The sequence below is a fragment of the Simochromis diagramma genome, unplaced genomic scaffold (assembly GCF_900408965.1).
Source record: "Simochromis diagramma unplaced genomic scaffold, fSimDia1.1 OVJJ01000421.1, whole genome shotgun sequence".
Classification (NCBI taxonomy): Eukaryota; Metazoa; Chordata; class Actinopteri; order Cichliformes; family Cichlidae; genus Simochromis; species Simochromis diagramma.
The window spans coordinates 7,030,193-7,047,621 of record NW_024387250.1 but is presented as its reverse complement, the minus strand read 5'-3'; the positions used below and the strand labels follow the sequence as shown (position 1 = coordinate 7,047,621).

Genomic DNA, 17,429 nt, shown 5'->3' with positions numbered 1-17,429 from the left:
TAATAATAAAAAAGACCCAAACATCAATTGATACATTGTTGTGTTTGCCTTCACATAACTAACATGTAGCAAGCACCTTATACGTTCTATTAATATATGATAAAAGTCTTTTTTTACTGGACATTGTAGGTGCCTTTGAACATTTACAAATGGCTTAGAAGGTCTTACTGGAAAGGCTGCAGCAAAAAGAATAATAATAAGATTTTTTTTTTATGTGACCTTACCTTGTTCATATTGTAAGACAATTGTAGGAGACAAATGATACAGAGTATGTAAAACACTTCAGAGAAGATTTCTAAGACGTATTTGAACAGATTAGTCTGAAATCTCACTTTATAAAAATGTATATATTACTTGGATTACTGCTATTAATTGTGCTAACTTATTTGAGTAAGATTGAATAATGGCTGAGATAATTAAAAGTCTTCATGCTAGTAATGGTCTTTTTCCACATTCTCTCCTCATAAATGAACACTGATTTAAATTTCTGCCCAATAGAGGAAGTGGAAGTAAGCTGTAAAAGCAATTTACTGACATTAGATTTTAAGAGCAACAGTTGCTTACTTACATACCGAACTGCACACTGAAATTAGCACAGGCATTAGCATTCATTTTGGATTATGAGGCAGCCTGATGAATGCATATCTGATATTCACATTGCTTTTAGTTCGGGTTGCATCTGGGTAGCTAGTTCAGACAACTGCTAACTTTCTGCTCTTTGCTGCTGCTCGTTTTTCATCCTGAAAGAGTTTGTTTTGTAGGAAAGTAAGTGTTTTAGCTCTCTTTAGACGATCCTTATTTACATCCTAAAACATATGTCCAGAAAACACTTTATTTACTGAGTGAAGCCTCTTTGTTTTAAATATTTACAGTCAATAGGCTGTAAATAATTTATATGACAGTGATTTATTGGTGCTACATTTTGCTTCTATAAATAAAGGAAGTGTCTATAGTACCTAGGCAAGGAGCCTTTTAGGGGGGTTATTCTGTTTATTGAACAGCACAATACAGAATGAAAGAAGCCTGGGAAAGATTAGACGATTTTACTTGTTGATGTGTTTTACAGTAGGGTGACTGCTATCCCACGGTGATCCTGCCTGTGCTCCAGTTTTAGTGGAGCACAGGCAGCATCATGTAACCGAGAATGGCTGGTTTTCTACATGCATTCACTGCCTTTGGCGGTGTATTTCAAATCACTCAAGTGCTTTAATAAACAGCTGAATAGATTTATTATAGTCCATCAAAGATTATGAAATATGAACTGATGACTACAGGCTGCAAAATGAATTACACATTCTTTCCATGTTTATATAAACAGTGCATGTCACAAAAATATAAACAGAAAGAAATAGCACTGCTCTGTTTGCAAGATATTAAACTTTAAGTAGAATGGCACAGAAAATCATTTACAGTCACAAACTGTACAACATTTGGCAGAAGAGAGGTGTAGGGCAGTTAAAGCAAGAGCATGAAAGAGTGGCTTGCGTTTGCTTTATGTACAGTTCTGTAGAGTGTAAAAACCCAAGTGATATAGTTTGTTTTCTCTCTATAGAATAGATTATTGAAGGTTACACTTTTATCATGACTGGATTACAAGAAACATTCATCGAAGGGGCTAATTTTAACATCTGATAACAAAAAGCAGAGACAGGAGAGGAACGGAGGTAGACCAAAGGGAGGATAACAAGGGACTTAGGAGAACTTAAGAGATGCAGTGAAATTTTAGAGAAGGACAGAGCGAGACTGCAGAAGGAAGATAGGTGATAGGTGAGCTGGCAACATGCAGATGGGATTCTAGTTGTTTTTACTGAGCAAACTCTTCAGACTTCTCTCTACAGCCTCATCCAGCTCCTCCTCCAGCTCCTCCTTTTTGGACATGGCCAGTTTGGACTGATAATCACGTACTATCTGGTCTATATAAGGGGCACTTTGTGTTCCGTGCAGCATGAGAGTCCACTCCTTCAGGACCCCTCGCTGTGGCTCGTCACCCTGAAAGCCCACCTCAAGGACCCAGGTCCCACGGGGGTCCTCTCCCCAGGTATGTGTGGTCATGAAGGGCCACTTGTCAAAGCCCACCTTGGAGTCATCGTCACGGGGCCTTCGGCTCAACAGTATGGATTTTGTGCCCATTGGTGAGGTCATGTTGATGTTGAGGTCACCACGGCGGCTGGCATTGACAGTGACTACAGTCTGAACATGCTCCAGGTAGCGGACAAAGTTGTCCTTTCCCTGACAGGCTTCAGTGGTTATGGCCAGCACCAGCTTGTTACCAGACTGGATTTTACTGGGAAAGAAGAATCAGATTGGAGAAATGAAAACTACATGTTAGAGAAACATAGCAAAGTAACATAACAGCTATAAAAGAGAATGATGAAACAAGACCATGTAGTATGTGTAGTAAGTATTATATGGCCCTGGACAATGGCACTGGGAATCCCTGAATGTAATCGTGAGAGAACAGGTGAAAGAACCGTTACCTTTTACCTGCTCTTATTTTAATGTTCCAGTAAATACAGCACCTGACCTATTTTTTCAATAGAACCAGCCAACCCTGACAAAAAAAAGGAAGCGCCTTTTTTTCTTGTTCCCTCATTGCACAAAAGCATTCATGACTGTCATGTCTGATTAATTTACTCTGTACTTTTTTTGTTGCAGTGAGAATAATATGCTCTTTGGTCAACACTAAAAGACCACATACTTGATATTCTAGAAGTAACCAGTTTGCAATGAGTCTAAAGCTTGTTTTCCAAAATTTAGAGCACAGATGTCATAATTTCTTCTTACTCAGTAATTTCACAGGTGTTCCCTATTTGCTAAATTGACTGGTAGTTGCATAGCACCTTTTTACTACAAGTCTCACACAGTGCTTTTATTCTAATAGACGTCTATTATTGCATATGATCAAAATTTCTACTGATTTCTAGGCTCATCATGACATTTGCTGTTTGCTATGATAGCTGGTTTCTCAAGTGTTGTCGCTTTTTGGTTGGTAAGACATACTTTTATAACTCCCTGGGTGATGAGAAGAAAGAGTGGGAACACAGCAGGGTAGGGGTGGTGGCCAAAGGCTGTGAAGAGGCTTAATAACATTATTAGAGGCTAAGGCCACATCACAGCAGTGGGAAATGGGCCTGGTTTAGGGGGTGAAGAGAGGGAAGCAGAGAAGAAACACAGAAACTGAGAGAGAGAGAGACACATGGAACAGCATTCAGTTTGAAAAATGATTAATAGAGCGCTATGCAGAGCACAGCGAGGTGAGTGCAGTGGTGAGCTGATGAAGTAAATTGCTATTCCCAGAAAAACAGAACAGCTCGTAGCGCAGTACTGCACAACAAGTTACACCCTGTGATAAGAAATTTGACATAGCCAAATATAAGAGCCTTGTTTTTTCTCCATCAACATTAGAAGTGTTATATGTAAAAAGCCCATACTGTAAAGAAGGAACACTTCTTTAAAAACATGAAGTTAATGTCTGGATGTACTACAACAGCTTTTCTTGGAATCTTCATTTTTAAAAGCATTATTCTTGGGGAGTTAACTCGTGATTTATTTTTTTTATTACAGCGTGTGCATATGAACCTAAAAAGGGGATCTTGTGTGCAGCAGCTGCATTGTGCCTATCAGTTAACATGCAAGAGTAATTACAGCAGTCAGCCGTGGAGCAGGGACAGAGATGCCTCTGAAGGGCAGGACCAGTGGAGATTAAAAACAAACCTGCCACACAGCGTGGCACTGTGTGCCAGCTCCACTGATAATGAGAAGTTCTCCTCCAGCAAAGTAAGCTGCAGCGAGCCCGAGCAGCTATCAGATCAGTGCTGAGAGTGTGTTTGCTAGAATGGCGATGTTAGTGTTTATTGCTTTTCTCCGCTGATACAATATCATCAGAGGTGGGCTTGTTGTAATTATAGCTCTACCACAATAGAGGCAGCAAAAACCCTGCAGTGCTGCTTTGGAAACAGTGAACTGATGAAAAATATGGCACAGCCAGTATAGCTTTCAACACACCACTCAAAAGAAGAGAGAGGTTTCTTTTGGAGCTTCTTACCTATGAACATCACCCGCTACTCATTTTTCCCTGAGATATGCAAACCTTTTTCATCTCAGTGTAAAAAATAGGTTATTTTTTGTTTGGGGGTTTTGTTTTGTTTTTTTCACTGGAAGCTTAGATATCCAGATAATAATGGCAGTGTAAAGTCACCAGCACTCTGTATAAGAGAGCAGGTTCTTTTCACCATTTGCATGTGGTCTCTCCAGGGATGCAATAAAAGCTGTACCATGCTCTTTTTTTTATCTGTCACTGAACTCAGGGGAGGGACACACAGACACACAGACACACGCAAGCACACAAAGGAACATTTTCACACCATGTTGTCGTGACTGAATCGTCTGTGAAGCTCTGATTAGAGACCGAAATAAGGTACTGTGGGTGTTGATGGTGGAAGAAAATACAAAGACGGACTGCATTCACTCAGCTTTTTATCTTCACCCACACACTGACACTTTCACAATACATGTTAAAGCATTACTTTAGGTCACACACATCTACACAAATGTACACCTCCGCCAGGATTGATGGCATTTCCAGGGAACTCCAAGCCTACTTGTGTTGCTCTAATTAGAGCAAATAAGAGGGATGGAGGAAACCACCAGGCATCGCACACTTAAGCTCAAAGCCTTACGATATGACAGATGAATGGATACCAGAACCCTTGTGACTGGTGCAGTGGTGGGGACAGGGGAATCAGAGGAAGGAATCACGACAGGGATGGAGATTGGAAGCACAGTGAAGTGAAAGCAAGGCTGTAGATGGACAAAATACAGGGAGAGATAATGTACTAATGTAGTGAGGATAAGACGAGAGGGAGGACGCATTAACTACAGCTGCATCTGTGAAATATGAGGGCAGAGACTGAAGCTGCCAGAGCTCAAACTGATGTAGTTAACATTATTTCATGTGAGAAATGCATCATGCTTAGAATGATATAGTCATTTTAAAGGAATCCCATCCAAAAAACTATATTGCCTCCTTCCCGCCAACTCCCGATGTAGCCACAACTTGATTACACACTCAGACATATGACTCATAAAGGTCACTTGTAACAGGCATGCAGTTTTAAGCATGTTACATATTCCCTTCTGTGCTTTAGTAATTCTGTTGCTAAAGATGCTCCCCAGACATTTTGTAGACATAGATTTCTTGTGAGTGCACACTGGGAAACAACAATAGTAATGGTAACATTAGCAAATTAAAGGAAAACCAACAAAATTTTAAAGGTCTCGTGAAATCTCCTGGAGACAAGGACCAAAGCTGTTGTTTTAATGGTGGTGGAGTAGAACGTTACCTTAGACATCAGGTCAAAATCTCGCTTAGGTTGTGACATAGTTCACTGTGTACTTCATATTATTGCCATAGTCAAACATTCAGTGACTGCTTGTATCCTATGGTTTGGAGTATTGACATCCTGGAAGAGACCACTCCCAGCAGAACAGAGGTGTTCCATCATAAGATAAATATAACTATCATCCATAGCAACTTTGTATTGATTTGTAGGAAAGCTTCGCACATATGACAGATCTGGACCCAAACCATGCCAGCAGTTCCCCTACCCCTCACCCTCACGGCTTTAGAGAACCACCATAACACCTTTCTCCGTAGGCGATTGCAGGCTTTTCCTTTATTTTGTCCCCTATCTGTAGTTGTATTGACACAAAATCCTTCTGGTAAGTGCAGACTTCATGATGTGCACTCAGTCACTTCCCTTTAACAGATAAATTAGTCATCTGATAAACTGAGCGCATACGTCATTCTTCGCGATGAAGGTCAAACATCCCAGGGAAGTAAAATTAGCAAAACTGTCACTATCAATCAAAACAAGACAACACTAGACAAAATGCTCAAATCTATATGACCACTTTAGATGTTTGATTTAAGCTGAAATTTAGAAATGTAATTCCTCCTCTGCCAGGTTATTCAGTGTTGATCTTTTAGAGGTTCAAGACCAGCAGAGAGACTGATGACCCAATCCAAACATTACAGCATCATGAAGTAGACACTCCCTTTGCAATGTTTTATTGAATTGGGCCATACTGGGATTACCCAGTAATTAGTTGAGTGTGTCTTTTGCACTCAGCAGGGTTTCCCTTTTAAACTTTTGGGTAAAAAAGCAGTTTGAGATTGTGGACTATGCAGCGTACATATGTAATATGCAGCATTTGGGGCACAAGAAAACGCAGAATAAGAAATGTGACTCACTGGACTTCCTGAATGGATCCAGCTACACAATGAAAACGCTCAGGCACAGTTTTCCATTCCTTTGCCATTTTCACCATGCCCCCAGCATCCAGCACGCCATAGCCGAAAAGGTGATTGAACTCGAGTCCCACCCCATTCCTTCGCCACTGGTGAACTTCGTCATGGAGCTGGTTTCTCTTAGAAGTTAGGACTGACAGGTGCTGCATGTCTCTCCATGTCAGGTTAGGGCTGTGATGGATTGACAGTCATGAGCGCACATATGACAAAGGCAAGGGGGGAAAAAAAAGAGTGACAGAGAAGAGACAGCATTGTAGGTCAGCTGTGGTAGGGCTAACTAGAAAAACACGGAAAGCTTAGTTACAAGTGGTAAAAGCAAAAGAAAACAAATGTTACATTTGTAAACATTTCTGATTCGTGGGTTTGCTGAAATTAATTCAATTATCTAAAACATCATAGAGTCTATGCTTGGAGGCAGAAGGTTGCTTTTGTCTGTGTCTCCCTCCATTATATTGGCTGTGTGTAGTGACAGCTTTGTTCTGGCTGACTCACTGACTCCTGCTGCTGCACGATTCAAGTGTGTTTGGGCAGTAAAAAGGCTTGTGGGTTATTTGCTGCCGGACAGGGTGAGCATCCGCTCCTCCCAACAGCAACATCATTATTGTGTGTGCAAAGCAAACACCATTTCTTTACTCAACTTCACTATCTGGTGTTAGTTAAAGGCAAGAGAATCTTGTCACCCTTTAACGTGAGAAATGAAGCATCTGAGAAAAGGAAACGTCTCCCCTCGAGGATTATAGAAGCTGTAATTCTCCAGGTTTCATAATAATGTGTGGGTGGGTTTGTTTAAGTGGTAAATGTTTTCAATTACTTTCTGATCCACAAGGTTCTTTTTCTTTAGAACTAATGAAACTCATAAAGTGAATTCTATCTTGTAATGGAGTGTAAATGGCATGATTAACAGATTTAGTCTGACACATCAAGGATGGAATCCATAGATTGCAAAGATTAGCCTCCAGACAGAAATGTTTTCAGCAAGCTAAGATAATAAGTGTTGGTTTTTATTTTATTTTTTGGTATCATCTGGCATATATGGGAAAGTACTGAACCCTCTTAAAAGAAAATGAACTGAATTTCTTTTAGCCTTGCACTAAGGTATAAAGAGCATTGATCCAGGGTTATTTGTGCCGTTGGTACAAACATACATTGAGTCTGTGCTCTGTGGGCGTTAGAGTGAGTGCAGTTTTTCCTTTTCACAGTTGTGATAAATAAGCAACTCTGTGAAAAGTGGAGAGATTATTTGTGCTCTCAAGGAGTTTAGATGCACACAGACAGAAGACGTTAAAGCCATTACTTCAAATACAAATACAAATCAAATACACAAAAGCTCGAGGTTGTACTTAAAAACAAACTGAAGATTGTCCAGATCTAATGGTTAAAATTATACCTTGTGATTATCACTTTCTCCAGCAGAGTGAAGTTGAATAAGGAAACCTAATTATGTTTTTATACAGACAGTCTGTCTAAATCAATAATCGCAATTATTATAGCACTTTGAAAGGACCAGTAGAGTACATACTTAGCCTCAAGAGCCAGAGCAAAGACACCAGCTGCCTCTGGCGCTGCTGCTGAGGTTCCCGAGTGACGCAGTGTGCAGTTCCCATACAGATCTGTAGTAGCCTAAAATAATCACAAAAAGGCAACTTTATACGTAGAAGATCAACATTTTTTATTGTTTAAATTTGTTTTTAGAAGGCACTCTTCAAGTACAAGTGAAAAAAATATATATATATATCAAAGTAATTTGAATCTTTATTTTGTGTAGTTGATTTTGCCGTTGTTGCAAATATGCAAAAAGATGTAATGTTATAATCAAAATTTCATTTTAGTAAGTCAGTAATATGTTATAATAATTGTTGTATTAAATCAGATAACTCAATATGCATAAAGAAAATCCAATATTTCTTCATATACGGTACACAATTTCATTAAAGGACTTTGTGAAATACAAATAAATGTTATGGACACGGGGAACAAGGACAAAAAAATTGTATGAAATAACAGTGATTTTGTCTGAAATAGACACAGTTGTGTAGTGGAAATCAGTGCATGTGCTTAGCAAGATGTCTGAAAGCCACAACTCCAGACCTGTTACTGAGCCATTATGAAATTTAAAAAGCAAACGTTAAGCCAAAAATGGGAAAAATTACAACGGCTGGTCTCCTCGGTTCCCGCTTACAGAGTGGCACGTGATGCAAGCCATGGGCAAACATGCTGTTGTCCTATTTTGAACCATATTGCTTGCATCAAATTAAAAACAAGCACAAATTTTAAAAGAATATATACATTCATGCATTCAATTTTTTGCACTTGACATGTTGTATTTATACTATTTTCAATGAAATCCTTTATTTAACGTGTTTTCATTGTCTTTGCATATATTATCATTACGTTAGTGAGAGTGCACAAGATACAAAACAACCTTTTTATTATGTTTCTGCACAAATATGAAAAGACATAGAGAGATGTGCATGACCAGGGTGCTTTGGCTGAACTGCTGTGCACACACACACTGAGAAAATGTATGTTTATGTCTCTGGATAAACATTGTTTTCAATTTTAATTTGTGCTTAATTAGAAATGATAACAGACTGACATTAATTAGAGGGGAAACCCTTGGGAAGATCCATGACTTTGTCAACAGCCAAAGGTGATTTGCATAATCGCTTATGCTGCCTTTGCATGCTTCATTCACAAGCATGTTATATAGGATGTTGATCAATTTATGTGCATATGAAGACAGAAGAGCAATTATTATTATATATTATTATCCTGGGATTATCCTAAAACAACCTAAGATGTCATGTATTTGTTCTTCACGTAAATGTGCAGATAGGCTTGAGCCAGCTGTACTTACACACACTCACACAAACACACAGACATCCATTATGCAATTAAATGCTGGGCTGTACGTCACATCAGAAACTGACAGCTTCATAAGTTACATTCGTAGTATCTTCTGACTGCAGGGCGAATTGAAAAGCTATTTACAGTTCCATCTATGAATCAGAAGAGCCATCGTTTAAAGGCATTTAACATCACAAACAAGCCTTGAGTCATCTTTGAATGGAAAAAGATCGGGGACCCTGAACTATCAAAACATTTGATAGACATTACGGCAAACATTTGAGGTTGTTTCTTCTTTCAGAACTGTGTTGCACATTGAGATCAAATAAAACACAAGCACACTCACCACTCCAGCCTCTGGGTTCCTCTTCCGTCCATTACTGAATGTAGATGCCAGGGTGGATGAGCAGCTCTCGTCATACAGAGCAGTGCGCCCATCGTTGATGGCAGAGTTGATGGAGATTGTCCACATACTTGAGGCATAACCATCGCAGTTACAGTCATCATAGCTGCCACCATCTCCTGAGGCCCAGACATAGATGCTGCCTTTCCCTCCGCGCCCCTAAAACAACATTATCATCATGATCCCAGTGAAATGAAAGTGTGTCAAAGTTCTTCTCTTTTTTGCTGGAATTCATTTGGGTGAAATGAAAATTGGAAATCTGAGAGTTTGTGATGCATATCAATGCGTGATACTTTGCTTAGAACTTTAAATGATTGAATAACAGGACTCCTGTGTATGTTGCTCAATTACTCACTGACAACAGGCCAGTCAGACCTCCCTTGTCACAGGTGGTTTCCTATTTGGAATCGTTTCTTTTAGTCACTTCAGGCGTGCTCTTTAGAAGAAACTGCTTAATCACCCACTGCCCACTGAAAGCTGGCAAAACTCTGCTGTCTTTTGGCAGGTGTTTTTTTTTATTTGTTTAATTATTTGTCTTCTTTATTATTTCATGAAGTAGAAAGAAGGATCTGGGGAAAACTGGCAGGGAGTAAATGAACAATCTTACATTATTAAAGGATCGACACAGAGGATAGTGTTTAAGCAAAACACATAAACTCCACTGGCCCACGCTGTCCAGCCCACTGGTATTAAAATAAATTGATTTCTAGAGCTAAATAAATTTTATTGTGATATTCTGCATGCAAAGCAGGCAGATCTCATCAGAAGGTCGTAATATTAAAAAAGAAACAATGCTATTGATGAAAAACTTTGTGATCGCACAAATGATAGCAACAAGAAAAAAGAAAGCACTCAAAAGAATTCAGTGAAATTTCTATTGTGTACCGGAACTGGCAATTCACACAGGCACACAAGCCTGTTTTGTCCTGTCTCTTATTTTTCCATTACAGCATGTAAATTGGCATTGCTACAGTCAAGGAAGGTAAAACGACAGCATTTTTTTGTCTTTTTTTCTACACCTCATTCTGCAAATTTAAACACAGTAAAATGACATCTTTGTTACCGATAGAGTGCCTTGAAACATGAAACAACTGACTGTGGCTCCACGCAGAGAGCATCCTCCTCACCAAATGCTGCACCTGTTCTACAAAAGGCCGACCATTTCCCCACAGAACAAAGGATCAAGTGGAGGAGGAGTACCATGTCCTACCTTTCATGATGCTTATTTATCTCTTTTTATTTGAAATGCAAAAAGAGGTTTGAGTATTGTTGAGCACACCTATGTGCTTTAGGCCTTCTGCAATCTGTCTCCTGCACTATCCAAACAAAGTGCTTTCATTTGGAACAGCACCCAGTGTATTTAATTCCATTAAAACCGTGCTGCCTTATTCAGCTGTTAATATGAAATAATGTGCTTCTTAATTTTAAATGTTTCCCTTTGTGCACAATGCACATCATGTTCGGCCTACACAATAGCTTACATAAGTGATCATTAGAATCTAAGTGGCAGATCGCAGAGTGGCTGCTTGATTAGTTGTGTTTACATGATCAGACATTACAGTGAGCTTTGCTCCCGCTCACCTACCCTGCCTACGACAGGGTCGTTTCAGACCAACCCACACCTGGCTACATGATGATTAATCAGGCAAGCAACTGGCAGTGGCACTACTAGCGTGACGGCTGTGTGAGTGTTTGTGTGTGTGTTTGGTCCAGACACTGCTGATGTTGTCTGGCCCTAAATTGAAAAATTATTTATTTTCAAGGTCAGAGTAATGGTTAGTAGTAGATTTTAGGTTAGAGTAAGTCTCTAGGAAGTGAATATGGAGTGTGTTCATGCATGCTCAGTCGTCCAGTAAGGAAATCCCAGAAAGGTGATTATGTTTAACTGGAGAAAGGCATCCTGGACAGGGAGGAATGCTGGTTTGAGTCAAGGAGGGAAGACCATCCCTTTAGGGGACCGAAGGGTTCATCTTTCACCATCTTCCAATGCTTTGATTGCAGCCATTCCCCAACTTTGTGTGAATGGTACTCATGGCCACTGATCAATGGTCGTTGACAGTTTGTATATTAATAATCAGGACGGCCCTACTGACCACACGGCCCATTGTTAGTCAGTGGTCTTAGTTTCGGTCACTATGCAAATGTGCTGTTCATAAGGGTTAGAGAAATCTGCAGTCAGCTGAGACTGAAGAAGTCACTTGGATGAGTGAAAAAATCTACACTGATCTACACTGGCTGTAGATCAGCATCAGTGTACTGTAGAGCGCATGGTACCCTGAGGGTATCACCTTTTCATCTTTGCGTTAGTATAGTAGTTACTTGTGCCTCACCATCCGCAAAGAGTAATTTGGCTCATGAGCATCACTCAAGCAAAACATGACAAAGAGTGTGAGGCCTCTATGAGTCTGCATTGTAATCTACATGCTTTAAGCTTTGCTAAAATGCTCATAAGTACAATGCTGTCATATTAAAGTTGAGCGATAGATTGTCCACAGTTGCACTTGTTTAACTACATTTGCCTACATTTGATAACTGGCACAAAACACAAAGTATATTTGAGGGTAATTGGGATTGTTACGTACATGCAAATGCTTTGACTTTAACTAAAACTAGATTAAAAACTAAAGCTAAACATTTTAATTAATGGAAATAAAATAAATATTAGATTTAAAAACTAACAGAAATAAGTGCACTCACAAATCTGAGATAAAACAAAAACAAATGATACAGCATTTTGTTGAACAAGGCCTTGGTTCGTGTGTATTGAGTCTTTAGACTACCTACATGATAGTGAGTCAATTAAAGGTAATTAAATATATTTGTATTCTAATGTCTCTTATGAACATGTAAAACATAAGCACCTGACAAATCACCTCATTCTAGAAGAATAGTAATAAAAAAAGAAAATATAATAAAACTAAACACAATAAAAAAGAATATGAAATCATACTCTAGAAACTAATTGAAACATTAAATTAAAAACAAAATGAAAAGAAAATCTTATGGTAACCACAACCCATTTACAGTTTTGAACAGGTGACTTTACTCAATTTCTCAAAACCCTACAGCTGGTGTAATAAAAGACCTTGTATGCTTGTTAGTGCCACTTCAAGGCTGAGTAAAACCTTCACAAGGGGCGGCACTAAAAAATGAAGATTTCTTTCAAGAGATTTAAAGATACACCAATAAATTTCCATCACAGGTTAAAGCTCACAGCACAAGGTGAAGGTGCACCTTTACCTTGTTCACGCCGTCTGCCATAGCCTGCAATGTGAGCTCTCTGGGTCCATCCACTGTCTTGCCATCATCAGTTGGTCCCCAGCTAGCACTGTAGATGTCAATAATCTGGGGCATGTGACTGATGGATGATGCCTCAATGATGTCAGTCATAAATGGCTGGTCCAGCATTCTGATACCTGAAAGAGTAAAAGTCTGACTCGAGTTTTTTGGTACAAACGGATGCCATCAAGTTGATACCAAAAAGTAAGTATAAGTTACAAATTTACTTGCTAATTAAAGAAAGCATAGGTTTTGCATATCCATAGTGTGCAAAAAGTATGATGCATTCATGCATGTAAACCCTAAACAATGTTTAAAGCAAATCTTTATGTTAGCTTTGTAGCAGAACATAAATCAAGCTGTCAGTACTGATTTTCTTATTTCTAATTTGTTACTCAAAAAGCGAAACAAAAATAATAAAAATCAAAATGAAACAAAAACTGGACTCTTGTCCTGTTTTTCAGTTGAATCTAAATCTTCCTACTTCTGTGAGTAGAGAAATACCATTTTAACATGTTTCAGCGATGTAACTCTACGCTTCCATAATGCCCTACAGTATATTTTATAGGTGAAGCATTTACTATCTCCCTTGCTGAATCACCCTCCCAGCTTTCACCACATCACCATCATCAGGCCTGATGTTTAACATTGCTGTCCCCTCATTGTTATTCCTCTGTTGAAACTGCAAGCTTATTATAACACACACCTGCCACCTTGGAGTTGTAGGCGACTCCCACACCACAGATGTTGTTGTTGGCTGCCGCAGAAACCTCTCCAGCACATCTTGTGCCGTGACTGGTGACAGCGGAAAGCAAAGAAAGCGCTTAAAATGATTTGCATTAATTTACATACATTTGAAAATGATATATTGTGGTTTAGGTCTGAGCTAAGCATTCACACATTCATTGTACCCCTTGTCATTGTTGCCTTTGTGTGTGTCTTGAATGAGGATATTGATAACAGCATGGGTAGATTTAGCCATAAATCTATTATAATTAACAGAATGGATCTGCCTGAGGAAAAGCAACATTTCCATCCATTTTCAGAGCATTTATATGAGTCTGAGTACGACTGCACATATCAGCGTTTTGTGTTCATCATGTGATGCGTGTCTATGTCTCCATCCCGTTACTCCCCACAGGGACACTGCAGTCAACCCTTCTTTCCCAGCATGCTTTGCTACAGACAGGCAGCTATTTATAACAACCAGCCGATTAACCAGCAAGTATTGCCCGACAGTCAGCAACTGCTTCAGTACCAGACCCAAATACCCGCTTCTCTATGTAACAGACACTTGCACATATGTAGATATAGCTGAGCAGATGGAGGTACAGAAGGAGAGATAGAGAAAGAATATAGTTCCCTTTGCTCCTTTGCTCCATATGTGTTGTAGTGGTAGTGGATCCCCTGGTGTGATTGGGAGGCAGATAAGACGTTATCAGACAGAAGGTCACCACCGTGAACACTTGTCCCTGAGAGGAGACTAGACTTGTGGTTGTCCGCCTTTATCCACCTTATCTCCTCCAAGTGAGAAGCTAAAAATAGCCATTGTGTTTTCTATTCTCTTGTGTTGGACAACAGCTCTGTTTATACCACACCATTATGTCTTAATGGAACTATGTGGAGAGAAAATCAATAGAAGAGAGCTGCCAGACTCTAGGGAGAGCACACACGTGCACACAAAAACACACTGAGTATGTGTATATAGAAATAGGCAATGTCTGGGCGAGCTTTACCTGTTAAACCAGTCATCTGTGTAGCGCGGAAATGGGAACGGGTCATTGCTGCTGAAGTCGTAGCTGGCATCGGCATTCTGAAAGGACCGAATGGATGCATTTACGAAAACAACATAGAGACAGAAAAACAGCAGGAGAGACGACAGGGAAGAGCATTTCACAGTCAAGTGCTGACCTTATCACAGTCTGTTCTGTCATCCTTATCAGGGGTCAGGGGTGATTTTGAATTCTAAGCTTGCTAGTGCGGAAGTTAATCAGGTAAATCTAGCCACCCAACCTGCAGCTCAGGGAAAATTTAGGCATTTTTAGAAATGTTTTCATTCACCTTTTTTTTTTTTGCCAAAAGGCTACATCTAGTCTGATATTGTTTTTGTTAAAAAAAATAAAATAAAAAATAAAGCCAATTTCTTTGCACATTCCTTTATATGTTGCATGGAAAATGGAAAATAGGTGAAGCAGTCTTTTGGAGCATTTGCAATCATACTTGAAAACAGAATATATAAGACAATAGTCATTATTTGGTCTGACCACCTTTATTTACACAGCCTGAACTCTCTTAGGTTTTCTGGGAATTCTTTAAAGTAGTCTTCAGGAATAACTCTCTGAGTTTCTTGAAGGACATTCAAAGCTTTTCTTTTTGTGTTGGCTGAGTTTTCCTCCATTGTGTGTCAAGATGATCCCACTGCTACAATAATGTTGAGGTCCAGGCTCTGAGGAGACCAGTCCATGAATGATAGTGTCCATTATGTGTTTTTCTATCTTTTATGCTTTTATGTTTTTATGTTTGACCTCATTGTCATGCTGAACAATGCAGTCATTGCCAATTAGAGTATTTCCAGACATGGTACAACATGGTGTGTTGGACCAAAATACTTTTCCGTGATCATAATTCAACAATTGTGAAAAGATCTCCAACACCAGTGCCTGAAATGCCACCTTAAACTATACCAGACCCACCACTGTGTTTCACAGATGACTTAAACTCTCACTGTTTACCTGACCTCTTTCATACATACTGATATTTGAATCAGAGATGGATTTATCATTCAGTTCATACCTGCCAGTTCTTGTGTAATTTGGCATACCTCAACCTGTTTCCCTACCTGAAGAATGACTCAGTCCTTGACAGCCACACTTTTATTGAGATCATTTCTGTTAAGACTTCAGAAAAAAGTCGATGAATCAACTGAAATGACAGATGCATCTCTCAGGTCTTCTGGCAGGTCTTTTGCTTGTTTTCCTATTTTTGAGTACATGACTTTCAAATACTGTTCAACTGTAGTAGTTTTTTAAGCCTAGTACTTCCTCTTTTGTCCTCCGCTTGTCCAGTTTCTTCAATTCTTCTTAAGGACACACTGCACACTATGCCAAGACTTGCCTAGGTTTTCATTTAATAGCTATTTTTTTTTTCACCTTACTGAAAAAAATATATTTCATGCAAGTCAAACTGTGTTATCTTTGACATTTTTCACAGATTCAGCTAAGAAAATTGGAACAAATTGGTTCTTTGCCAAGTTGTCACCATAGAACAAATGTTATCTAGACAATACTGATTCATCCTTTAAGATATATGCCTTTTTATGTTTGAAAGATTGATAGGTCAGTGCTAAGTGGCTAAAACAAATAAACAAAAAAAACAATTCCTCTGAAATTAAAAAGATAAGACTCAGTAAAGAAGCAGTCAATGTCCACAGGAAAACACTGAAAGACCTTTAGAAAGCCTGGAGAATTGTTGGCCTAGATCACTTTAAAAAGTCTGGCCTGGTTCTTTGGAAGCAAAATATAAAGAAATGAGTGGCGGCTCGAGACTTTTGCACAATACCTTAGAGCAGCATAGAAAAGCTTACATCAGCATTGAACATTATTGTCTAACCTTCATAAAGACATGATTTATTGTAGTGCAGAATTGTATTCGACTGTATTAGATTTAGCTAGCTTATCCTAATAAACTTACAGTATGGTTTATGCATTAAAACTCATTTGAACACCTTCATGCAACACTTAACTACCAATATTTAATCTGCGGCAATACTAAAGTAATGTGTGGTCACAGTGGGGATTTCAAACTGAGAAAGTAATGGCCAAATCACTGCCAACATTTAATTCCACATGGCCAAAAGTAATATGATCAGAGCAAACAGCAACGGAAAAGCAAGAGAAAGAAAATGCAGGAGACAGACACACATCCGCTGGACAGATAGTAACCCAGTCAACAGAATTATCAGAATAACCATGTCTGGAAGATATACACACACAGTAAGACATCCTCGGGTAAACACTACACTTGTTCTTACTTTAATACAAAATGACCTATTGACTTATTGCAGCAGGTGAAGTCTCTCCTTTACTTGTCACTCTTGTCACTTGGAGTGCATCCTGTTTTGAGCTGTGTATTTAGTCCCTATAACATGCCGCTTTGTGTGGTCACGGAGAAAACACAGCACTGTTCATTAACTACAGACCCAAATACATCAGATCATTCTTGGAGGCTGTTTCCATGCTGCAGATTGTGAGCTGTGTAGGCTGGCATTTGGAGGAGATGACTCAGTCAGCAACAATGGAGGAAGAAAAACGACAATAGCTTAGTGACCCAATGGAGAAACACTGTAATTATCACAATGTGGAGCAGACAACTAGAGGACAGTACAAATACTTAGAGCCACTAGGGTTACGTGATGGAGATCACTTCATAACTATGTAATTGTTTAAAGAGAAGGGGTAATAAACAGAAAGGTGAAAGTTACCTAAAGTATTTGTGACATTTGGTTTCCTCTTTTCCTGCTCTAAGTAGGTATGATGCCACACAAAAATTACATATAACATATGGCTCAACAAAAGCAAAGTTAGAAATCTA

The 17,429-nt window shown here is 39.1% G+C and overlaps 1 protein-coding gene across 1 annotated transcript in view; it reads right to left on the bottom strand.

Moving 5' to 3' along the window:
* Positions 1–912: 912 nt before the first annotated feature.
* pcsk2 (proprotein convertase subtilisin/kexin type 2) overlaps positions 913–17,429 on the bottom strand; it is a 29,791-nt gene continuing 13,274 nt past the window's right edge. Inside the window, exons 6-12 of the mRNA XM_040001506.1 lie at positions 14,576–14,652; positions 13,546–13,634; positions 12,801–12,976; positions 9,504–9,719; positions 7,830–7,930; positions 6,254–6,481; positions 913–2,284 (exon numbers count right to left, since the gene is read on the bottom strand). Coding sequence (XP_039857440.1) covers positions 1,795–2,284; positions 6,254–6,481; positions 7,830–7,930; positions 9,504–9,719; positions 12,801–12,976; positions 13,546–13,634; positions 14,576–14,652 — 1,377 coding nt within the window. The 3' untranslated portion in view covers positions 913–1,794. The remainder of the gene's footprint in view (positions 2,285–6,253; positions 6,482–7,829; positions 7,931–9,503; positions 9,720–12,800; positions 12,977–13,545; positions 13,635–14,575; positions 14,653–17,429) is intronic.